This window comes from Macaca thibetana, chromosome 2, assembly GCF_024542745.1.
Source record: "Macaca thibetana thibetana isolate TM-01 chromosome 2, ASM2454274v1, whole genome shotgun sequence".
Classification (NCBI taxonomy): Eukaryota; Metazoa; Chordata; class Mammalia; order Primates; family Cercopithecidae; genus Macaca; species Macaca thibetana.
In genome coordinates, this window is record NC_065579.1 from 92135635 (window position 1) to 92160093 (window position 24459).

The 24459-nt window shown below is 49.9% G+C and overlaps 1 protein-coding gene across 2 annotated transcripts in view; it reads left to right on the forward strand.

Moving 5' to 3' along the window:
* Window positions 1-24459, forward strand: part of DLEC1 (DLEC1 cilia and flagella associated protein) — a 66581-nt gene that overhangs the window by 36090 nt on the left and 6032 nt on the right. For both annotated transcript variants that reach the window (XM_050780276.1, XM_050780277.1), the window contains exons 11-28: window positions 543-633; window positions 1367-1529; window positions 2642-2834; window positions 3648-3706; window positions 4319-4487; window positions 4932-5025; window positions 5251-5381; window positions 5488-5646; window positions 8075-8214; window positions 15440-15593; window positions 16261-16371; window positions 17319-17449; window positions 17983-18165; window positions 19510-19580; window positions 20029-20180; window positions 22169-22287; window positions 22738-22808; window positions 24202-24407. In XM_050780276.1, the coding sequence (XP_050636233.1) occupies window positions 543-633; window positions 1367-1529; window positions 2642-2834; window positions 3648-3706; window positions 4319-4487; window positions 4932-5025; window positions 5251-5381; window positions 5488-5646; window positions 8075-8214; window positions 15440-15593; window positions 16261-16371; window positions 17319-17449; window positions 17983-18165; window positions 19510-19580; window positions 20029-20180; window positions 22169-22287; window positions 22738-22808; window positions 24202-24407 (2397 nt within the window). The remainder of the gene's footprint in view (window positions 1-542; window positions 634-1366; window positions 1530-2641; window positions 2835-3647; window positions 3707-4318; window positions 4488-4931; window positions 5026-5250; window positions 5382-5487; window positions 5647-8074; window positions 8215-15439; window positions 15594-16260; window positions 16372-17318; window positions 17450-17982; window positions 18166-19509; window positions 19581-20028; window positions 20181-22168; window positions 22288-22737; window positions 22809-24201; window positions 24408-24459) is intronic.

The window sequence follows — 24459 nt, forward strand, 5'->3', positions numbered from 1 at the left end:
ATGGATAAGTCTGGAGGATATTATGTTAAGCCAAGCACAGAAAGACAAATACTGCATGATTGCACCTATATGTTGGACCTTAAATAATTGAACTCATAAAAGCAGAGAGTAGAATGGTGGTTACTGGGGCTGGAGGTTGGGGGAATTGGGGAAAAAAATAGAAAACAAATCATTGCATTTATGACAGCTCACCTTCTGCTCTTTGCCAGTAATGAGGGGTAAAAAGCCCGTTCTTCTGGATGGTTTTCATTGACATTTCTCTTATTATGAATGAGGATATGTGTTGTCATTCATTTAAGGACCATTTGTATTTTGGTCTCTGTGAACTTTATCTTCATATCCTTTCAGCTTGCTCCTGCTTTTCTCTGGGGTGGAGCCAGGGTCAAACACTTGGCCTTAGGAGTAAAGTGGGAGGCGGCAGGGAGGGGAGCAGAGAGTGAAGAGCACAGAAAGGGGTGTGTGTCTGAGAGGAGGAGGGTGGGAGGCAGGGAGGGTGGAAGCCCTTTAATGGGAGATAACAGAACAACCCTTCTCTCCCCCAGGTCTTGTTTTGCCCTAAGAGCCTAGGAAAGGCAGAGCAGACCTTCATCATCGTGTGCGACAACTGCCAGATAAAGGAGCTGGTGACCATAGGTGGGCTTGAGTGCACTCCCAGGGTCAGGGCTGGAGGGGCTGCCCCAGCTCCAGGGGCCACTGACCGCACTAGCATTGGCAGCAGCCAAGCTGTTCCCTCTCTGTGTCAGGAGCGCACATTGAGAATGCTGCAGCCTCCAGGTGCCAGAGTCTAGTTTTGGGCCCCTTGCTCTGGTCTGACTTTGGAGACCCAAGCCAGTGTGGCCTGCAAGACAGTCCAAGGAGCCTTCTAGCAAGAGACAGATGGAAACCTGATGTGAAATCTTTCATTGTTTCATTTTGAAAGTCACTTTGATCTCCTTTGGGGAGTTGCCAGTGACTCACACATAAACAGCCAGAGCCACCTCTAGATTTCTGTAGGGTTAGAAGAGGCATCCTAAGAATTGCAACAAGATGCCCCTGGTCGCTCCTCCCTCCCTTCCTTCCTTCCTCCCTCCCTCCCTTCCTCCCTCCTTCCTTACTCCTTCCCTCCCTCCTTTTCTCTCTTCTCTCCCTTCCTCATTAATTGAGTGCCTGCTATATGCTAGGTTCTCAAAATCGCCTCCTTTTGGTCTTCAAAGATGTGAGAATGTTAACCTGTGCGCGAATATCCTCCTTTTCCCTCCAGTGTGGGCTTGCAAGAATCATGGTCAAGGCCAGCTGCATGTGGATGGAGGCATGGGTCCTGCAGCAGTCTTGGCCAGATTTCAGCCCTAGTGAGCCTTCACTGACTTCAGTTACCCTACTTCGGCAGGAATTGGGCAGCTGATTGCTTTGGATCTGATCTATATTTCTGGTGAAAAAAGCCAACCAGACCCTGGAGAGCTCACAGACTTAACAGCCCAGCACTTCATACGATTTGAGCCTGAAAACCTTCGGTCCACAGCTAGGAAGCAGCTGATTATTAGAAATGCTACGTGGGTAACCCCTGTGTCTGCCCCAATACCCAACCCTTCTCCTTGCTTACCTGGCCCTGAGTCCCAGTGAGACAGGAGGTCCTTCCAAGGGCCTGGGGAAGACTGGGCACAGAATGGATATCCAGATTCAATTGAGGGATCCAGATTGACACAGTCTATCATGGAAACCAGTAGCTACTCTTGGCTACTTACATTTAAATCAATTAAACTTAAATTAAGAGCTCACTTCCTCAGTGGCACGAGCCACATGTAGCTAGTGGCTGTCATATTGGACAGTGCAGATCTATGAGATCTCCATCCCTTCAGGAAGTTAGGTTAGACAGTGCTGCCCCAAATCATCCTGGACCCTCCCTAGCCAGCCACAGCTTTCCAGAGAGGACATACCATGCCGTGTAGGGGAATCCATCCAAGTCCCAGAGGCAGACAGACTGTGGTCTGTGCGTTTCATTCTCCTTGCCATTTATTTCTTGACCCACCTCTGAGTACCACCATGACACCAGGACAAATCTCAGGGAGCCTCCCAACCAGGGCTGCCCTGGGGACCCCAGGCATTACACAGGATTCTGTCAGTCAGGATAGCTGCAAGTCCTGGCCCTCCCGTGCTGTGAAGTTGCCACTGTTCCTATTGGCAGCCAGTGGGCACATATCTTTCTGGACACAGTGTCCTGGGAGCCCACAGCAGGAAAGGCAGAGGGCAGGGATGGGGTTGATGTGGCAAACCTTGGAAACTCATGTAGTGAGAGACACTGCAGAAGATATTCCCGATATTGGGGGGTGATGCATAGACGCCTCCACTTTAATGACTGGAGCATGAATTCCTGACTTACCATGTCCCCTGAGTCATGGTAGTTCCAATCTCCAGCTGCCATGGCTGGAAAGTGAGGGGCTCTCTTACATAGTCTCTGTCTTAGACTCCTTCACCCACCTGCTACCCCTCAACCGGGTCCCCCCAACCCAGGCTCCTCCGTTGGAAGGCTGTGAAGGCTGACCTGGTCTCTTCCTGTTCCTAGGTCCTTTGCTGCTCCCTCCTGGAGCAGGGCGGGGAGGCATGGGGTGGAGGGACCTGTTCCCAGCAGAACTGGGACATGGCCTTGGATGCATTGCCCCCACAGGCACGTGGAGCTGGCCTTCTACTGGCAGATCATGAAGCCCAACCTGCAGCCCCTCATGCCTGGAGAATTCTTCAGCATGGACAGCATCAAGTGCCACCCCGACAAGGAGACCGCCTTCTCCATCATGCCCAGGAAGGGGGTTCTCAGCCCCCACACAGACCACGAGTTCATCCTGAGCTTTTCTCCTCATGAGGTTCAAATGGTGTCATCTCAGTAGCCACACGTGGTTGGATTGTGTCTTTAGACCCCCAACCTGTGTTCTTTAATCACACTGAAGCCACAGCTGGGCCCACTGAGGTGCCATCCTGCCCAGGCCAGCACTTGGCTGAGTTGGGCTGGAGTACACACCTGGTGTGCGGGGTGAAGCAGCTCATTTTGTCTGGTCCTGATCCCAGACTCACCCTGTCTGCAGCAAGACCCTGGGCCACTTTCCTCAGCTCTGGGTGTCTCCCACATGTCTACTATGGCAAAAACATTACCATCCCCATCCATACCACAGCAGCCCCTAGACACAGTGAGGTGCAGGGACTTGAGGGCCAGGTTAGCACAGCGCTGGCCCCAACGTGGAGTGAAGCCCTGTGGGCCACAGTTAGGCTAGAGGGGAATTCAAGCTGGGCATGAAAAGGATGCTCCAGGGCCATTGTTAGTGGGTTCGGGACTGAGATGAGTGATCCTGCCTCTAGTCCCAGCATCCAGCTGCCTCGTTGTCTGTCCTGGGAAGGTGTGGTGCTTCAGACACGTTGAGGGGCTTTGTCAGCATCAGGAAGGACTTTCCTTTCCTTCTTGCCCCCAGGCCCAGCTGAGACAGGCCCCTGAGTCCTGGCTCATGTTATGGCAGCAACTTCACTTTCCTAAGGAGGGGAGGAGGCAGCAGGGAAGCATCCTTGGGTTTTCAGAAGGTCCTTCTAGGCTAAGGGGAGGAAGAATTCCTGCCATGCCCCAGCCTTCTCCAGGACAACCTGCTGGAACGCGGTAGTGTTTTCAGGGCACTGTGTTTGCCTTGCAGCTGAGAGATTTTCACAGTGTGCTCCAGATGGTTCTAGAGGAAGTCCCAGAGCCTGTAAGGTGAGAGAAACTGGGCCCTGGATGAAAAGTGTTCAGCTGGGACTTCCCCTACCTTGGGGGTTCTCCTGGGGAAGGTATCAGGTGAGGGGAAGTGGGCAGCCTGGCCCCCGCAGGCTTTGGGGAGTGGGAGCATTTTTCTGCCTTGCCCTGCAACCCAGCCCTGCAATGGGCTGAGCACACTAAGCTCGCTAAACTCACTATGAGGCCACCCCAGGAACTTTGGAGCTGTGCCCCAGGCCCATTGCTGCTCTTGGGGAACCAAACTGGGGGGTGGTGAGTGTGGAGGGAAGTCTTTGCCCCCACAGTGTAAACCTTCAGGCTGGGGCTCCAGCCAGCCCAGTGCAGAGATCCCAGCCTGGAGGCTGCAGAGTGGTCCCTGGAGGCAGCAGGGCAGTGCCCCTGTCCCAGTCCTTAGGCTAACCCACCGTCACAGCTATTGGTGCTCATCACCTTTCAGGCACTGGCTAATGCCTCTGATTTAGGGGACTCAGGAGCTGTGGGTTAGGGAGTGTTTTCTTTTCACAAGGCGAAACATGTGGGACAGAGGCAGGGACACGCTAGGACGTGCTTCCAGGTGTGTTGGCTCCTAGCTCACGATGGGTTTGTGTTTAGTTCAGAAGCGGAGAACCTGGGGCACTCCTCCTACTCTGTGGATGATGTGATCGTCCTGGAAATCGAGGTGAAAGGCTCAGTAGAACCTTTCCAGGTTCTTTTACAGCCATATGCCCTCATCATCCCAGGGGAGAACTACATTGGCATAAATGTGAAGAAGACTTTTAAGGTAGGTCATTGTCTCTCCCCTGCCTAGGCTGGCCGAGGCTGTGCTGACATGGGTGCGAGTGTAGGGAAGATGTAGCAGGAGGGACAGATGGCAGCAGCCACTGCATGAAGGCTAAGGCTGTTCTCAGGGCCTTGAACCCAACTTGACTTGCACAGATGTGTAGGCCAGGCATGGCTGTCTTATTTTATCAGCCTCCCAGAATCCTCTGAAAGTTAGGGCTATGGAACCCATTCCCGTCCTTGGCGGAATATGTCAGCCACGTGTACTGCAGTGTGGAAGGAGGGTGCTTTTGGGTTGGGAGGCCCATCGCTTTGGGTGGCCAGGAATTAGCCAGGAAGTGTCATGTGGACTCTTTGCGAGCCCACAACCCTACAGTCCTTCAGCAGGTACAGAATTGACATGAAGGGGCAGTAAATGGGCAGCCCGGTCTCGGGTGTCTTTCAGATGTGGAACAACAGCAAGTCACCCATCAGATACCTGTGGGGGAAGATCAGCGACTGCCACATCATTGAAGTGGAGCCCGGCACGGGGGTCATAGGTACCTTGGGGACTGCAGGAGGGGTTGTGACCTGCTGGCTCAGGAAGAAATCTTCAGAGTTAAAGGGGCTTGTGCAGGGCTCTTGGTGTCCTGTGACTGTTCTGGCTGAGGCCTGGGATGTGAGGGAGATGAGAAGTCCTTGCAAGCCAGATGTCTGGGCCCAACCATAGGAGGAAACTGCCCCTGCTTCTCCTCTCCGCCTCTCCTTTTCCCTCTCTCTCTCAGAGCCCAGTGAGGTCGGTGATTTTGAGTTGAACTTTACTGGGGGTGTCCCCGGCCCCACAAGCCAGGACCTGCTGTGTGAAATCGAAGACTCGCCCTCGCCAGTGGTGTTACACATTGAGGCAGCCTTTAAGGTGCTGCAGGTGGAGCTGGGCAGCGGGGTGGGCCCAGGGAGGTGGCAGGGCTGGGACACAGAGCCATCCCTAGGTGGCCCAGTGACAGGCCCTCTGGGTGTCTCAGGGGCCTGCCCTCATCATCAACGTCTCAGCCCTTCAGTTTGGTCTGCTCCGCCTGGGGCAGAAAGCCACAAACTCCATCCAGATCCGGAACGTCAGCCAGCTCCCAGCCACGTGGCGCATGAAGGAGAGCCCAGTCTGCCTCCAAGAAAGGCCTGAGGATGTAAGTCGGGCACTGCTGGTTCCTGTGGTGCCCCCACAATGAGCCCATTTAGCTTGCCCTGGTCGAACTTGCCCTGGTGCATTTAGATCAGAACTTCGAGGCTGGGGGAGGAAAAGCCTGCCTGGTGACTTTCACCTGGTGGTGCCTCCGGTTCTCCCCATCGCTGAGGCAGCTCAGCTCCTCTCTACAGCCAAATGTAACCCCCCACCAGCATTTCCTGTGCCTTTTGCTACCATCGGATTCAGAAACAGGGCATGGGTTTCTCCCTCATCAGAGCCGCCCGAGGCAGGAAGAAATGGGCAGCTAGGTTGGGCAGGAAGCCTCCAAGGCTGCTGCTGCTCTGGCCACATTCCCACCTCCTCCCCACTCTCTGGAAGGTTCGGATCCTCCCAGAGATCTACTACCAGATGGCATCTGGTCACAGGCTGGCAGCCCAAACCCAAGGCTCCAAAAAGAAAATTCAAGATTTATTTCCACTCAAATAGCACTTTTCTTTTCACGATAAAAGTAGAAAAAAAGCAGCTAAGTATTATCATAATCATATTTAAATGCAATGGGTGTCTTGTCTGGAACAAGACAAAGTCACACAAAGCACCAGCTACTCGTGAAGTGTCCACAGTAAGTCGTACATCACTGCCCCTTCACCACGGTAGGGCTGCAGCTCCCTGGTGGACCACACATGTGAGACCCTGGCCATGTCTGTTTGGTGACTGCACTCTCCTTCTGGCTGCTTTCCGCCGAGGTCCCCTTCCTGCTTGCCCACTTGCCTTCCGAGTCAGAACACCGCACACTTCTCCTTCTGTATTAGGGAGCCCAGGGAAGACAATCCAAGCCATGCATATACCTTATTTTGCTAGTGTGCATTCCTTTTCTCCAGGGAAGTGGACTTTCCTTTTCGTTCCGGGGAGGCCTTGCTCCTTTATCTGACGGCCTGTAGCTGGGCACTCTGAAACCTAGAGTTTATGACAGTGTGCATCGAATTGCCAACGCCATTGCCAAGTACCTATTACACAGGCTTGGAGTTCAATGCTCTCCCCCGCAGGGCTCATTAATCTACCACCATGGATCCTGAAACCACAGAAGACTAAGGCTGGGGCTTGGGCTGGGATGGGGCTGGGGGCAGGGTGGCATCAGTATCTTTAGTGTCCACGTTATGTTTAGCCAAGGCATTTGAACCCTTTCTTCAAGTGAAACTTTATGCAAAAGCCCAGTACATAGAATAAAGTGTGACTGCTCTAGCCACCCAGAGACCCCCTTGTTAGGCACCTCTGCCCCATCCTGCTTCTCCCCACATTCCAGTCCCCTGCACTTCCAGGGATTTCCTGGGATTTTCCAGAGCACAGTTGGAAGCTTACAGACCCCAGTCAGCCTCCTTATTTGATAGAGGAGAGACTGGAAGGGGCAGGGCTTCCCCAGCGTGTACGGCTGATGGGTAGCGGCATCACACCTGATCCCTCTTCTCTAGTTTCCAGTCTGTGGTGTTTTCCCACTGTGAAGAATAATTATGTTTTATAATGGAAATAATTGCCAATGTTATAGTATTGTAAGATTTATGTCATAAGCAAGGCTGATGGGAATCCCGTCTCTACAGTTCTCTGCACTCTATTCTTTTGAGCTCTCAAAAGAATGTTGGGAGTTGGGGTTTGTTAGATGGTCTCAGATTAGGGGACACAGAGCTGCTGAAACCCAACCCCAGACTACAGCCACCCCCAGAGCTCCAGAGCTCCAAGGGAGATGCACATGAGCAACAAAGACAAAATAAAGCAAAGTGGCTCCTTCCTTACAGGGACAAGTGTCCTCTCTCAGTCAGGGCAGGAAGAATGGAATGTAAAGAGCCCTCCCCAGATGGGGACACTTTCCTTCCTGCTCTTTCCCTTCCCCTCTCCCTTTGTGTGTGTGCCTGGCATGGGAGGAGGGGCAGACAGGGCAGGGGGGCGGTAAATAAAGCTGAAACTGCAGTGGGGGACAGAAGGAGGGGGTGGGGGAAAGACCATGTGGGTGCAAAGGAGAAATCTGTGGCCACAGCAGCCTCTCCCCACCCCCAAACTAGTGACCTGGTGGCTTTCCTCAGTTGAAGCTGCTCAGAGGGCCACCCCCCTAGTTTGGCTCACCAGCTCTCCTCTGGCTCCCTAGCTCTCCCCATTTTCCCTGGAGCACCTCCCTCCACCTTCTATCTCTCAGATCTGGGCCAGGGCATGGGGCCCTCTGGCTTACGTATTCCTTTACTTGGAGACTCAGTTTCTATGCTCTTGATCCCGAGACTTGTGGCTCTGGTCCCCCACCTGCTTGCCTGTTTCTGGATCCCAGATGGTTCTTGGAAGAGCTGGGGCAGCTTAGGGGCGACCTTGGTTGGGCATGGCCAGCCCCCAGTTCCTCTGCAATTCCAAGTGTCCTCAGTGCTCATCCTCCTGAGTGTTCTCCGGGGCAGGTGTCTCCCTTCGACATTGAGCCTTCAAGTGGCCAGCTTCACTCTCTGGGGGAGTGCAGGGTGGACATCACCTTGGAGGCCCGGCACTGCCAGCATCTGGAGACCGTCCTGGAGCTGGAGGTGGAAAATGGGGCCTGGAGGTAAGGGGGCCTTGGGAAGAGTCACTACAACAAACTCTATGCATATTTGTGGTGTATTTATCTATATTATATATTTATCTAGAGATGTTCTGGATTTAAAACTATCGAATCCAGAAAATTAGTATTCTATAAAATTTGTCAATTACAGAAAAGAAACTCAAAATGACCTGCAATCCATTCCCTAGAGACGATCCACTGATTATATTATGTATATATCTTTCTAGGGTGTGTGTACTAAAGGGATGTAAATTAGTATAACCACTTTCGAAACTACTTTAGCATTAGCTAGTGTTTGCCCTTCTGAGTATACTCCCAGAGAAATCCTTATACATGCGCAGTGGGAGATGTGTACTCATGTAGGAATGCTCAGGCTGGACTGTTCCTACAGGATAAACTAGAGAAAAACACTGTCTGTCAACGGGAGAATGGACATTTAAAAAAGTGTGACATATTTAGATGAGCACACACCATTATATTCTGGGAGGAACATGCTAGAGGTTTCAAAGATTTTAGTAGTATTCCTTTTTTTCTTCTTCATTCTCCCTCCACTCCCCCACTTCCCTCCTTCTCTCTCTTTCTTTCTAGTGGAAAACTTCTCACATATATAAAAACAAAGGGAACAGTGTAATAAACCCCCATGTACTCTTTCCTCCCTTCAATAATTGTCAACTCACTGCAAGTACTGTTTCATCCATATCCCCTATCTCTTTCTCCCCACTCCTTCCCAAATTATTTTCAAATAAAATACTCATTTTCCTGCTGGGTGTGGTGGCTCACACCTGTAATCTTAGCACTTTGAGAGGCCGAGGCAGGCGGATCACGAGGTCAGGAGTTCGAGATCAGCCTGACCAATGTGGTGAAACCCCGTCTCTACTAAAAATACAAAAATTAGCCAGGTGTGGTGGTGCTCGCCTGTAGTCCCAGCTACTTGGTAGGCTGAGGCAGAAGGATCACTTGAACCCTGGAGGTGGAGGTTGCAGTGAGCTGAGATTGTGCCACTGCACTCCAGCCTGGGCAACAGAGCGAGACTCCATCTCAAAAAAAAAAAAAAAAAAATATATATATATATATATATATATATTCATTTTCTTAAGCTGGCTGGTGATAGTATTTTGTTTCTAAAGTTGTGTGGAGGTAGTACATAGATGTTGTTTTATTATTAAACTATATATATGTTTAAACTGTATATATGTTTTATTCTCATTTGTGCGTATATTTGGTGTTTCATTGCAAAAACATTTAAATGCTCATTTAAATATTTATGGATGCTCTTGAATTATCCTCCAAAAAGACTGTGTCATTTTATACTTCTGCCTACAGTGTGTGAGACTAGCCACTACCCCACACTCTCACCATGACAAATGTTGTCGGACTTTGTATACTTGACCATCTGACAGTTGTTCGAATGTCCTCTCCTGTGATAACAAATACAGGTCTAGATATGAGTCTTTGCACTGGTCCTTCCGGGTACTTTGTAGGCATTAGATGTGAAGGCTAAGTCTGCCTGCTGCTCAGGGGAAGGGCTTTCTATTAAGTCTTTGCATATTTCCTTTCCTTTTCTGTCTCTGTTCTTTCTCCTGAAAGGACCTTGTATTATCAGAATGTTTATAGTAGCAGGTGATGGAAACACAGACATTACCAACTTAGGCAAAAAAGAGGAAGCACTGGCTCATGTAACTGGGCATTCCCACCTTGCTGAATCCAAGGGCCCAACCCTTTCCCTTTGTCTGGTCTTCTGCTTTCTCTCTTTCTCTACCCTCTTTCCCACTTCCCTACCTCCATCCCAGTCCCAACACTCACATCTGCTGCTCTTTCTTTGTGGGCCTTTCTCTCCCCTGTCGACAAGGGCCCTTAGCACTCTGCCTTGGGGAGAGGCCACTTAGAGCTCCAGGGTCACACACTCCCAGCTTAACAACCTCTGAAAGTGAATCTAGCTCTTTCCAGAGATAGGCCCTGCTTGCTCTTGTGTGGGTTGTGTGCCCGCCCCTTCCCCTACTGGGTGGCAGGAGGATCTGTCTCCAGAAGCGGCAATCATGTTTTCAAATGTCAAGCTTTGTTGGTCTTGGGTCTTTCCTTTTCTATAGTAATCTGTTATAGTCTTATCAATGCAGCAGCCTCTCAGATTCCCCCAAGAAAACTAATTTCTGTTTTCCCAGATGTTGGAGTGCTTCTCCTTTACTTTTTGAGCTTTCTTCTACTTCTGTCTAGTCCTGTTTTTGAATGGAGGAGGAAATTGATTTGCCTAAGGAGCTGGTGGTGTAAGTTTCTTCTGAGTAAAAGGGGGTAGATGTGGAGAGCACCCTTCTTCTAAGGGGTGAAGTACATGTGAGTCACCACCCTCAGAGCACACAGCTAGCCTGAATCCATCAGAGAAAGGGACCTTTGGGGAAAACAGCCCTAAACAAACAGTGGAGAAAACCCACACTGGCCAGCTACACAAATCAATCTGTGCCTTCATTCATAAATAAGAATTTTTTCTTATTTAGAAATCATTCTAATTTATGAATGAAGGCATAGCATCTTTTTGGTTGTTTCTTCCTCGTGACAGTTGAGAGGTCCAATGTTACTGCAGGCTCTGCCCTGGCCTCTCTCCAGCATGACACCTACAGTCTTCAGTGGGGGCAAATGCTGTGGCAGCCCAGTCTTTTTCTTAATTTTCAATTTTAATTTTTATTATTTGTACAAATGTATGGGGTACGTGTGCAATTTTGTTACATGTGTAGATTATATAGTGGTCAAGTCAGGGCTTTAGGGTATCCATCACCCAAATAGCATACATTGTACCCATGAACGAATTTCTCGTCACCCATTTTGCTCCTACGCCCTCACCCTTCCAAGTCTCCATTGTCTATCATTCCAATCTCTATGTCCATATGTACACATTTTTAGCACCCACTTAAGAGTGAGATCATGTGATATTTGACTTCTGTGCCTGAGGCAGCTCACTATTCCGTGTGTTGCTCTGAGCTCTGGGGCTGGAGCCCTGACATGGCTAAGCCAATCGATCTTCAGCAGTGTTTTGCTCAGCTCCCCTGCCCTTTGATGCCCTCATTCCATCGTTAAAGATTGCATTGCATGTCACCTGTGCAGGGATTTCAAGCAGCAGTTTTGTTCTCCTCTGTTTTATCAGTTAACCTGATCACATTCTTTCTTTCTCCTATTTTCTTTTCCTTGTTTGCATAGCATTATATTTGCTTTATTATCTTTTATTTGAAAATATTCACAAATAGGGCATTTGCTAGATATTACATTTCTTTGCATTCACTATTTGTCTGTTTGGCACAAAGCTAGCTTTCTGCCTGTGTCAGCTTTGGATATGCCTTCCTCACTAAGCTTGCTCATTTTTAGCTTAATCATTGATTGAAAGTGAGATAATATGACTCTTCTTTTCACTTGAAGACTTAGAGGCTATTGTAGGGTTATTAGTTGGTCTAATTTCAATATTGTTGTGTCTCAAGAATAGGGAGGCCTGAGGAGAGGGAGAGAGACAGGGGAATGACTAGTAAGTAGAGAGTCAAAACACACACTGCATTTACCAGTTGAGCCCATTGTCTTATATGGTTGCTGTTTATGGCACCCCAAAACAATTACAGTAGTAATGTCAAAGATCACTGATCACAGATTACCATAACAGCTATAACAAAAAAGTTTGCAAGACATGACACAGAGACATGAAACGAGAACATGCAATTGGAAAAATGACATTGATAGGCTTACTCAATGCAGCGTTATCACAAACCTTCAATTTGTAAAAATCACAGTATCTGTGAAGTGCAATAAGGCAGAGCATAATAAATATGAGGTATGTCTGTAACTGAATGTCTTCTTATAGGTCAATTTAGACTTTTTTCTTGGCTGGGCACAGTGGCTCGTTCCTGGAATCCCAGCACTTTGGGAGGCTGAGGTTGGCGGATCTCCTAAGGTCAGGAGTTCAAGACCAGGCTAGCCAACATGGTAAAACCCCATTTCTACCAAAAATACAAAAATTAGCTCAGTGTGGTGGTGTGCACCTGTAATCCCAGCTACTCGGGAGGCTGAGGCATGAGAATAGCTTGAACCTGGGAGGCGGAGGCTGCAGTGAGCCGAGATTGTGCCACTGCACTCCAGCCTGGGCAACAGAGCAAGACTCTGTACCCCACCCCTCACCTCCCCAGAAAAAGATGTTTTTCTTTACTCAGTTTTGGTAGTTTGCATCACTCTAGGAATTCAGGAATTTGTCAGTTTTATCTGTTATGTAATTTGTTGGTACATAGTTGTTAGTGGTGTTCTCTGATAATTATTTTTATTTCTGTATGATCAGTAGTGATGTCCCCACTTTCATTCCTGATTTCTCTAATTTGAGTCTTGAGCAAATTTTTCTTGGTCAGTCTAGTCTAGATAAAGGTTTATCAATGTTGTTGATATTTTCAAAGAACCAGCTTTTGCTTTTGTTGATTTTCTGTAATGTTTTTCTATTTTCTATTTCATTTATCTCTGCTTTCTTGTCTTTATTATTTCTGTCCTTCCAGTTGCTTTGGGTTTCGTTTGCTCTTTCTAGTTTCCTAAGGTGAAATCTTAGGTTTTTGATTTGCAATCTTTCTTTTTTTTTTTTTTTGTTTAAAGAAAGTGGTATTTACAAATATAAATTTTCCTCTTACCACTGCCTTAGCTGTATCCTATAACTTTTCATAAATCATGTTTTCATTTTCATTGATATAAAAGTATTTTCTAATTTTTCTTGTGGTTTCTTATTTGAGTTGTTTATGAATGTGTTATTTAATTTGCACATATTTTTGTTTCACAAATTTCTTTCTGTTAATTTCTAATTTGATTCTATTGTTGTAGGAGAACCCACTTTGTATAATTGCAGTCCTTTAAAACTTATTGAGGCTTGTTTTACGGGCTATTCTGGAGAATATTCCTTGTGCGCTCGAGAAAAATATGTATTCTGCTGTTATTGTGTAGAGTGTTGCCTGCTGGTTCTGTTTGGTTCATAGTGTTGTTTAACTCTTCTATTTCAATGTTTATCTTCTGGTTAGTTGTTTTTCCATTATTAAAAAATGGGCTGTTGAAGTCTCCAACCATTATTGTTGAATTGTTGACTTCTCCTTCAATTCTGTCAGTTTTTGCTTCATGTATTTTGGGGTGCTCTTGTTAGATACATACATGTTTATAATTGTTATATCTTCCTAATTGATCTTTTTGTAATTATAGAATATCCTTCCTTGTCTCTAATAATAATTTTTGTCTTAAAGCCTATTTTATCTAACATTCATATATCTCCTGGAGCTCTCTTTTGGGTACTGTTTGCATGATATATATTTTTCCATCCTTTTTCTTTTAAACTATTTGTGTCTTTGAATCTAAAGTGTCTCTTGTAAACAGCATATACTTGGATCATTTTTTAAAAATCAATTTTGCTAATCTCTAGCTTTTGATTGGATTGTTTAATCCATTTATATTTAATGTAAATACTGATAAAGTAGAACTTACATCTTCCATTTTGCTATTTGTTTTCTGTATGCATTTTGTGTTTTTGCTCCTGCATTCCTCCATTATTGCCTTCTCCTTTGTTAGATAGGTATTTTCTAGTATGCCATTTTAGTTTCCATGTTTCTTTTACTTTTTAAAAAGTTATTTTCTTACTGCTTGTCCAGGGCTTTATAGTTAATATCTTAATTTCCAAACAGTCTGGTTTAGATTAACACCAACTTAATTTCAATAGTCTGAAATGTTACTGTAATATAGCTCAGCTCTATTCTCTCCCCTTCCTTTGTACTATTATTGTCATTCAAATTACATATTTATACATTATAGGCCTATCAAGACAGTTTTATAGTTATTGGTTGATATAGTTGCCCTTTAAATCAGATAGAAAAGTATGCAAAAATACATTTATTCTGTCTTTTGTATTTACATATGAATTTACCTTGATATGGTTGTATCAGTCAATGCTTAATATTTATTTCTTAATAACCTATTAAGAAATTTATTACAAAGAATCAGTTTACACAACTATATGGACTAACCAGGCAAGCCTAAAATCTGTCGGGCAGGTTTTCAGGAAGGGCGTGCTGGCATTTTTGGGGACAAGATGAACCTGTTATAAACACACGGAATTTCTTTGTCTGGGTAAACCCATTCCTGCTTTTAAGACCTTTTAGTGGCCAGGCATGGTAGCTCACCTTTGTAATCCCAGCACTTTGGGAGGCCAAGGTGGACAGATCACTTGAGGTCAGGAGTTTGAGACCAGCCTAGCCAACACAGTGAAACTTCATCTCTACTAAAAATACAAAAACTCACAGGGCATGGTGACACATGCCTGTAGTCCCAGATACTCGGGAGGCTGAGGCAGGAGAATCACTTGAAGCTGGGGAGGTGGAGGTTGCAGTGAGCCAAGATTGTACCACTGCACTCTAGCCTGGGTGACAGAGTGAGACTCTGTCTCAAAAAAAAAAAAAAAAGACCTTTCAACTAATTGAATCAGGCCCATCTAGATGATCTAGGATAATCTCCTTTACTTAAACTTAACTGATTATGAACATTAATCATACCTACAAAATACCTTCAGCCGTTCAGACAAGCTCCTGCTCTCACAACAAGAAAAGACTGAACAAACTGAAACGATGATTTTTCTTAGATCTATCAGAGAATTGAGGTTACAGGACAAATGGCCATCCCAAAAGCTGGAGATATCGGCAAATACTGAGAATACAGATCAGTTTACCTGAAGCAGAAGAGCACTTAAATGGTTGCTTCAACAAATTCCTGGTGGCTGAGTATAGGCTAGCTTAAGAGTTTAAAAATCCTGGGGGCTCAGTAGGTTCTCATGATGAAAACTGGAAAAAAAATTCTCTCTCGTTTAGCCAGGGTGGGAAGGGGAGGGGAAGTAACCATTCTGAAATATGCCCAGAGGAAAAGTGAAATTAAGCCACTTTGAAATAAGCCTACAGTGTTCTTGCAACAATTTCTCTTACACCCGAGATTTCTACTTTTTGAGCAATTATAAATGGTACTATATTTTAAATTTCAGTTTCCATGTGTTCGTTGTTAGTGTATAAAAATGTGATTGATGTTTGTATATTGATCTTATACCCTGAAACTTTGCCAAACCCACTCATTAGTTCTAGAGTTTCTAAAAATACAGATACCTTGGGATTTTCTGCATAGACTGCATGTCATCTAGAAATAGGGACAGCTTTACTTCTTTTCTGATCAGTATGCCTTTTGTTTCCTTGTGTTCCAGCTACCTTCCTGTGTATGCTGAGGTACAGAAGCCCCATGTGTACCTACAGAGCAGCCAGGTGGAGGTTAGAAATCTCTACCTGGGTGTGCCTACGAGGACAACCATCACACTTATCAATGGCACCCTCCTGCCCACCCAGTTCCACTGGGGCAAGGTGAGTGAGCCCACAGCATCAGGCAGCAGTCTGCAGCCCTCAGCAACAGAGGCCCATGTAGAGGCGGGGCATTGTCCCCCAAATGTCCTCACAGAACAGAGATACTCAGCCTCCCTCCCACAGCCTGTCCCTTGTTCCATAGTGTGCGTAAAAGCTCCTCAAAGGAGCAGGGTATCTGGTCCAGCTTTTTCTTGCCCTGCCTCTAGGGAATTCCAGTTCCCTGCCCAAGAAGGAGTTTCTGGTGAACACAGCTAGAGCCTCCCAGCCTGCATTGCCCATGACTGGCCCAGGTAGCTGTTGGAGCCCAGTTGTGGTGCTGCTCCTGCCTGTGGCTGACTAGGGAGCTCTGGGTGTTGTGGGACATAAGGCCAGATCCATGTGCACCAGAAGCATCTGCCTTCTGCTGCCCATCCCTCGGGGCCTTCAAGGGCAGTTTCTTTAGTCCAGACAACCTCCCAACAAGTGGTAAATTCCATCCAGGGTTGGGGAGGAGAGGAGAAGGGACCCCTGGTTTATCCCCAGAAGTGAGCACCCAGCCCTGTCAGTTTTGCTGCGGGCCCCAGTCTGCCAGTCTCTAGCATTGCATGTGGCAGTGCTGAGTGCTCTCTGGATACTGGTCCATTCTGGGAGCCCAGTAAATGCCAACAGTCTCACTCATGTCTGCCAGCTCCTAGGGCACCAAGCAGATTTCTGCATGGTGACAGTCTCCCCCAGACATGGCCTGCTGGGCCCCAGCGAGGAGTGCCAGCTGAAGTTGGAGCTGACTGCTCATACCCAGGTGAGTAAGGCACTGTAGGGCCCGAGTGACTGGGAAGGCACCCTGCCAACCTTATGTACCTGTGCCCCCAGGGAGGCCCTAGCTTAGGCCACACTGCTGGTTCTTGTGGGTGGGGAAGAGATTTCTTGCATTTGGTTCTGGGGTCCCCATTCCTGCTGTGTCTGCTCCCTAGGGGCACATGGTCAGAGAGCCTGGAGCAGGCCTGGATGTGCCCTGAGCTTTTGGCCATGCTCTGTGCTGGCCTTTGGCATGAGCTTTTGCCCTCCCCAGGCCATTCTCTGTGGCCACAGCTGGGCCCAGATTTCTGATTTACCCAGAGATTCCAGAGCAGAGCTGTTGCTCACAGCAGGCACTGTGCCAGGTACTGCTTGGAGGCTAACTGGTACAGAGGTTTTCCCCTGGAGTGGCCCAGAGGAAGGCCATCAGGGTGGAATATGCTCAGTCCTAGGGCCGTTCCTATCTGTCCCTTTGTGGTTCTTGTGGGAAAAGAAACTTCCTCCTTGCAGAGACTTGCAGACTGAGGTCTCAGTTCCCACTGGCAAATATGGGGATGGCCGGTCTGAGCTCTGGGACACCAGACAGGCAGGCCCGGGTGTGGAACAGATCTTGCTCAGGGAGGGTTTGGTTTCTGGGGTAGCAGCTTCAACAGAGGAAGTGTGCAGCTTCTCCAGAGGCCCTCTCTGAGGGATCTCCCTTCACGTGGGCATGCCCAGATATTTGGGGCAGACTCAGACAACCATAAGCCCTTGAGGAAAGGGCCAGGCCTCCTGGGGCCGAGGGCGGGCCGACTGGCTGGGCTCACTGGAGGGACTGGAGATGAGCCTGGCCAGAGGTCAAGGCCTTCATGTTGACCCCTCCACCGCAATCCCCTGTGCTGCGGAAGACCATCCGGGCTCATCTTCAGAGGCCCCAGCCCTGGTCTGACCCCTGTATGGGCTTTCTTACAGGAACAGCTGACCCATCTGGCCCTCCCTTGTCACGTGTCAGGCATGAAGAAGCCACTGGTTCTAGGCATTTCTGGGAAGCCCCAGGGACTGCAAGTGGCCATCGCCATCTCTAAGGAGAGCTCTGATTGCAGGTGAGCCCAGGGTTGGGGGTCTGGGGGTGGCAGTGGCCTGAGAAATGAGGCAACTGCACCTGGGACCAGCACGCACTGTGGTGTCAGTCTGTGCCCATCCGATTCCTGCAGCCAGGAAACGCCACAGTGTTATTGCGGCCATTCACCACTCCTGTAGGGACAGCTCCCTTTACCCCGTCCCTGCCCTCTGTGTGGTCTCCCTCCACACACTTGGAGGCCTGGTGCCCAGACAGGCAGGAGATGGCAGGGGACAGGGCTGTAGGTATCCTGGGCTTGCCCCCATGAGGCCCAGCAACTGGGAGCCAGGCCAGCTCACCCCTGGCCAGGGACAGTTTGTGCAGAGTTTGAGGCCTCTCTCAGCATCATGGGCGGGCAGGAAAGGTGGGTCTGTGATTGGCAGCTCAATGAAACAGGAGTCTGAGGATGCAGCCTGGTGTCTGGGCAGCTTCTGCACGCCCACCCAAGATAGCTCTCTGGGCAGGGCCAAGGGTGGCGTGTTACATGGTCCGATGGACACAGGACAGTGTTTTCAGCACAGAGCAGTGGCCAGACCACCCAAAGGAGCTCCGCCTGGACTTTGGCTCAACGGTGCCACTGAGGACCCGTGTGAATCGCCAGCTCATTCTCACCAATCACTCCCCAATACAGACCCCTTTCTCCCTCAAGTTTGAGTACTTCGGGAGCCCCCAAAACAGCCTCAGCAAAAAGACCAGCCTGTAAGTCTTGCTTCTTTTATTTCCCAGGGCAGATGAAGCTGGATGGGGTGTACCCTGTTGAGCCTCTCTGTGGCTTAGGTGGCCAGTGGCCGGACGGTGTGAGAGATGGGAGTGTGTGTTTTTATAGGTAGACTTGGGGACAGGCAGAGAGGAAATGGCTCCTGCTGTCCACCTCTCAGGCCCTGAGTGGGCCTGTGGGAGAGGCTGGGATTGTGGCCCCTTGTCCTAAGCCTGGCCTACTGGAGTGGAGGCTCCTGATGGACCAGACAGATGGGCCTGTGGGGAGGGAGCGGTTACTGTAGACAGAAGGAACTGTGCAGGCCAAGGGGTGGGAGGAAGAGTTCAGGAGCAGGGAGTCTTCAGGGACCACTGATAGCGCGTTTGGGCTGACATGTGGAGAGTGAAATGGGGTGACCCGTAGATAAGACACTGATCAGCAAAGCTGCTATGTGTAAGGACAGAGGCAAGATCTAGAGTGCTGCTTACACATACACAGACACACACACACACATACACATGTACATATACCCACACATGCATGCACACATACATATACACATGCATACACATACACACGTGTGTGCATGTACACACATGCATATATACATATGCATACACAGACACAAATATACACATGCACACACATACATGCTCATACACACACACACACACACACACACACACACACACACACACACACACACACAGAGGTGTGCCAGAACCAGCTAGCACTGGTTCAGGAGAACTGATTGTTAAATATTCAGGAATTTTGCAAATCTCTAACTTGAAATCAAACATTATAATTTAGGATTTTTTTTCTGGAATCCCCACTGTGTGGACACCTCACCACCTAATCTAGTGAAGCAAGAGGGCCCAACCTTGAAACCACTGCTATGGGTGGAAGGGGCACTTTCTATTGTGAAAAGCTAGTGTGTACCCAGTGCTGGACAGATGTCAGCAAGAAAAACTGGAAATGGGCCTGTTGCAGAATTCTGGGCTAGAGATAGGGAGTCTGCGCTGGGTTTGCGTCCAGGAGTAACCATGGCACAGAGCCTGTGGGCAGGGAGTCCTGCTTCAGAGCCTGCCTGGGTTTCTGGGGAGGTAATCCCTGCAGCTGGCGGGTGGCCTACGGCTGGGGATGTTTGAATGGTAGGGGTACAGTGGGAGCAAAGACCAGAGAAGGAGGTAAAGGAGAGAACTGGCCCACCCTCCCCTGGGAAGAGCAGGCAGGGCCACCTTCCTCTGCGGGGCACCCGGTAGAATGCTGGTTGCTCTAGAACCTGGCTTAGGTCTTGGGACAGGCTTGTCTGACTTGATACTATTTCTGTGTCTCCACTTGTAAAGTCCCGACATGCCTCCTGCCCTGCTAAAGACAGTGCGGATGCAAGAGCACCTGGCCAAGCGAGAGCAGCTGGGTAAGCACCACCAGGGTGGGGCTTCGGGGCCCAGGCCATGGCCAGAGCAATGGCCTTCTGTGGATGTGGGCCGGAGGCTGCCAGGGAGCAGGACCAGGACCAGAGAACGCTCTCAGATGGCCAAGGCTCTCCACCTGACTGCCTCTTCCTGTTGAGGCCATTTCCCTTCTAGGGCACAGGCTTATGCACAGGGCCTGGACTCCATCTGGGATGGGCAGTGGCTCATGAGGGAGGGACCCGGCCTCTCAGGCAGTAGAGAGGCTGACTGCACAGGACTTTGAGTAGCTTGCCCCTGGATTCCGGGTTCCCAGGAGGAGGGCACATGTAGCCTGACCAAGGAGAGGCTGAAGGGTGGCTTGTCGGGGGCAGTGCTTTGCTCACACCCGAGGGTTTGGGCCTCACTCCCACCCCAGTCCTGTGAATTCCCAGAGTCGCGGTTCTTTCCCAGATTTTATGGAGAGCATGCTATCCCACGGGAAAGGAGCTGCTTTCTTCCCTCACATTTCCCAGGGCATGCTGGGGCCCTACCAGCAGCTGTGCATTGACATCACAGGCTGTGCCAACATGTGGGGCGAGTACTGGGACAACCTCATCTGCACGGTAAGGGCACACAGGAGGGCAGTGGCCTGGGGGAGTGGGGAGTCTGCCTAGCCCTCGCCTTCAGCCTCTCTCCCCTCCAACACCTTGGCCCTCAGACTCTCAAACCTCACCAGGTTGAAACACAATGCCCACCGAGCTTGGGCAAGGCGTTCGTGTCTGAGGCAGCCTCTGGTGTTCTAGCTGAGGCATTTTAGGCAGGAGGGGTCCTTGTAAGCAGTAGAACTTTCCACACCTTTTCCCAGGAGGTGCAGGGCTGGGGCCATATCGAGGAGGGAAGAGGAGACAGTAGGCTGCCTGCCTGGGCCAGGACCCAAGAGCTGGAGTAGGGAGTATGGAGTGCAGGGACAGTAGCAGCCTCCCAGAGCCACGTCCTTGCCCCGCCCTCGGTGGGGCTCACCCAGGGGTCCATTTAATTGCTCCAGCACTCAGCATAAATGGAGCATCTACTGTGTGTGGGTTCCTGTGTGGGCCACTGTACTGTGGAGGATACAGGGAAGAATAAGGTAACCAGCAAGGCGCCCCTAATTTAGTCTGGAGGGATGAAACATGCATACGTTATCCTACTGTTAAGTTGTTAAATAGAAGATTTTCATGAACTATTTAGTAAATTGAACAGATTAATTGTAGTAGATATTTGCTTTAAATTGTGTGTGTTATGTATGACAAAGAATTGATCATGTTAACATAAAAAGGGATCTTTAATAACAAGAAGCTGGGGAAAAGTATCCCAAGTGGGCAAGGTTTGAATAAACAACTCCAAGAAAGACAAATACAGACGGCCAATAAACATATTAAAATCTGTCACCACCACTGATGATTAAAGAAATGCAAAATACAAGAGCCACAAAATACTGGTTTTGACACATTAGCAAGGTTTAAAAGTTGTTGGTGAAGGTACAGGGGAACGGGTGCTTTGAGCCCCCCTTCTCCATGTCTGTCAGTAGAGGAGTGGGTACAGACATTGGGCCACATCCCTAAGGGAATTCTGCACAGCCTGTTACATGATGCCGCAAACTCTTTATTAGTAAAAATTAATCCTATGTTGTTGGCTGGGTGCAGTGGTTCATGCCTGTAATCCCAGCACTTTGGAAGGCTGAGGTGGGTGGATGTCTTGAGCTCAGGAGTTTGAGAGCAGCCTGGGCAACATGGCAAAACCCCTTCTCTACAAAAAATACAAAAATTAGCTGGGTGTGATGGCACATATCTCTGGTCCCAGCTATTCAGGAGGCTGAGGTGGGAGAATTGCTTGTGCCCAGGAGGTAGAGGTTACAGTCAACTGAGATCATGCCACTGCACTCCAGCCTGGGCGATGGAGCAAGACTCTGTCTCAATAATAACAGTAATAATAATAATAATCCTATATTGTTAAAAGAAAAGATTATTAAAGAAAGGCACATGCAGCATGCTCCCCATTTATATCTGAGTCTACACGAAAGAAGTGTAGATACTTGTACACTGAAATGCTAACAGCAAGTCATGCTGCAGAGGTGGGATTGGAGGTGATTATCACACTCTTATATTTTAAAAAAATAAGATTTATTACTTTTAATTAGCAGAGAAAAGTAATAAAGTTCTTTTCATTTAAAAGACAGAAATTTGATCAAAGGGACTACCAGAGGCCGAAGAGCCTCAGGCTTGCCAGGCGCAGTGGCTCACACTTGTAGTTCCAACACTTTAGGAGGCTGAGGCAGGAAGATTGCTTGAGGCCAGGAGTTTGAGACCAGCCTGGGCAACATAGTAAGACCCTGTGTCTATTAAAAAAGAGAGAAAAAAAAAGTTCTCAGGCTGGGAGCTTTGTGCAGGCTGCCTGGCTGGGAGGGAGAGTACAGATGGCGGGAAGTGGGAGAGAAGCCAGAGTGGTACACAGTGAGGCTGGGACCAAACTGTGGGGCCCCTCCTGGGCTGGCTGGACAAGTGGAGGCCCTGCCCAGAGGGGATGTGGTGGCAACTGGTGACAGGAGTGACAAAGGGCTGGGGTGTGTTTGCAGGTGGGAGACCTGCCGCTGGCAGTCATCCCAGTGCATATGGCAGTGGTGGGCTGCCCCGTCAGCTCCCTGAGGACCACCTCCTACACTACTGACCAGGCCCAGAAGGAACCAGCCATCAGGTGCTCCATGCTCAGCCTGAGCCTCTGCTCCCTGGTAGCCCCTGAAACCCTCCGGCCTCCGGGCTGGGCTGCCCACGTCGGCTTGTTATTCTTCAGCTGGGCTAGGGCCATTGGTGCCATCTACAAGAAGGTTCCAGGCTAGGGTTTCCCTGGGGGAAGGTGGCCTCAGGGGACATGGCCACCACCATTTCAGGGGGCAGAAGTGGCGAGTAGTCAGTGTGGCCCGAGGTCAGCACCAGCCCTGGGGCCCCTGGCACAGCTGAACTGGAATCAGCGTAGTCTGCTCAGGGCGGGTGGTTGGATTGCCAGGGCACAGGGCAGCCCCAGAGCCCGGCTCACCTGGTGCCAGCTGGGGAAGCCCCAGCCCTGGGTCTCATTAATTCTTGAGTGAGACACCTGCAACGTGTACGCTGGCTGTGGCTGTACTGAATCCAGTCTGTCCGCCTCCAGGTTCGGCACCCAGGTCTCCGGAGGAGACACAGTTACCCGCACCCTTCGCCTGAATAACTCCAGTCCCTGTGGTAAGACATGCATGAGAGAAAGCAGGACTCTCGCCACAGGCTGTGACTTGTGGTGAGCCAGGCTAGGAGGGAAGGTGGGAGGGAAGCCGATGGCCCATGAACAGGACCCAGGTGTCCAGGGGGCCTGTAGTTACGGAGGTGTGGATGGGCCCACGGATGCCCTGCTCTCATCAGGGTTGCTGTGTGGAGGAACAGACAATAAGAGGGGATCCCTTTCTCATTCCTCCAGCCGGCAGGACCTGAGCTGCCGGAGAGCTGCTGGGGATACAGCGGGAACAGGACAGCAGGGTCTCTGCCAAGGGGCTTCCCTCCTGACGGAGGGGACAGACGTGACTGTAGGCTGCAGTGTGTGGAGTGTGTGGCGTACAACTGAAGGGGAGGCCGGAGTGCTGGGGGAAGGTGTTGAGGGGCCAGACTGCCCTGCAGAGGGGAGGCAGAGTGTAGGCTGAGTCTAAGAGGAAGGGTAAGCCCATGTGGGCCAGGGAAGCATATGGGAACAAAGAGTGCTCTGGGCCTGAGGAAGGGTTAGGAGACGGAGCTGGTGACACTGAAGAGGGCCCTGGCCACGCTGGCCCCTGAGGAGGGCTGGGAGCCGGACTGAAGGCAGGAGGGGAGGGGAAGATGGGTTCGATGCAGGCAGATGTCTATGTTTGGGACAGGACTTCGGGGACTTCTCAGTTTGGGGGCTTCTGGGAGATGAGGTGGGGCCACCGGCTGGGTGTGGGGAGGCAGATGGAGGTGTCGGAGGAGGGCAGGGACAGCTTGACATTGTCATGGTGCAGGCTGGAGAGAGAGCAATGGGGAGCCCCAGTTTAGGTTGGGGACAGATGGATGGGGGTGGCAGTCTGTTCAGTTGGGGGACTTCCCGCAGTGGTACTCAGAGGGATGGTGCAGTTCAGTTCTTTCAGGGGTTGCCAGGTGGGTGCAAAGGGAGAGATGAGGATGCTGGCAAGACAGAGGTGGAGATGGCGGCCCCCAAAGACTAGTCTGGCTGGGGAAGGACGTGAAAGCTGACATAGGCTGATGGATAGATGGGGAGAAGGAAGGGCGTGTGGGGGTTAGAGAGCCCAGCCTGCCCACAAACAGGCTAGAAGGAGAAGCAGCTGTGGGGAGAGAGCAGAGCACCTGCATTCAGGCATCTGGACATGGAGACCTGGTCTTGTGACCATGAGGACTTCAGGTGATAGAACCAGACGGCATAAGCCTAGAAAGCCTTTTTTAAAATTTTAAACGAGAATTGCCTGGAAGTGGCATTAGAGAGGCAGAGAGGCACCCCCTCCACCGAGGTAAGGGAGAACGGGTCATCGCTGTCTGGGGGTACGAGGAGGAGGGGGTCCAGGGGGGTTGTCTGTACCTCCCTAATTCCTCACCCTGCCCCCCACATCTGCCCCAGACATCCGCCTGGATTGGGAGACCTACGTTCCAGAAGACAAGGAAGACCGGCTGGTGGAGCTGCTGGTGTTTTACGGGCCACCTTTCCCGCTGAGGGACCAAGCCGGGAACGAGCTTGTGTGCCCGGATACCTCGGAGGGTGGCTGCCTCCTCTGGTCCCCAAGCCCCTCCAGTTCATCAGAATTCAGCCATGAAACTGACTCATCGGTGAGCAGGGGTGGAGGGGTGGGGCAGGCTGGCCACTGAGGGTCACTGAGGT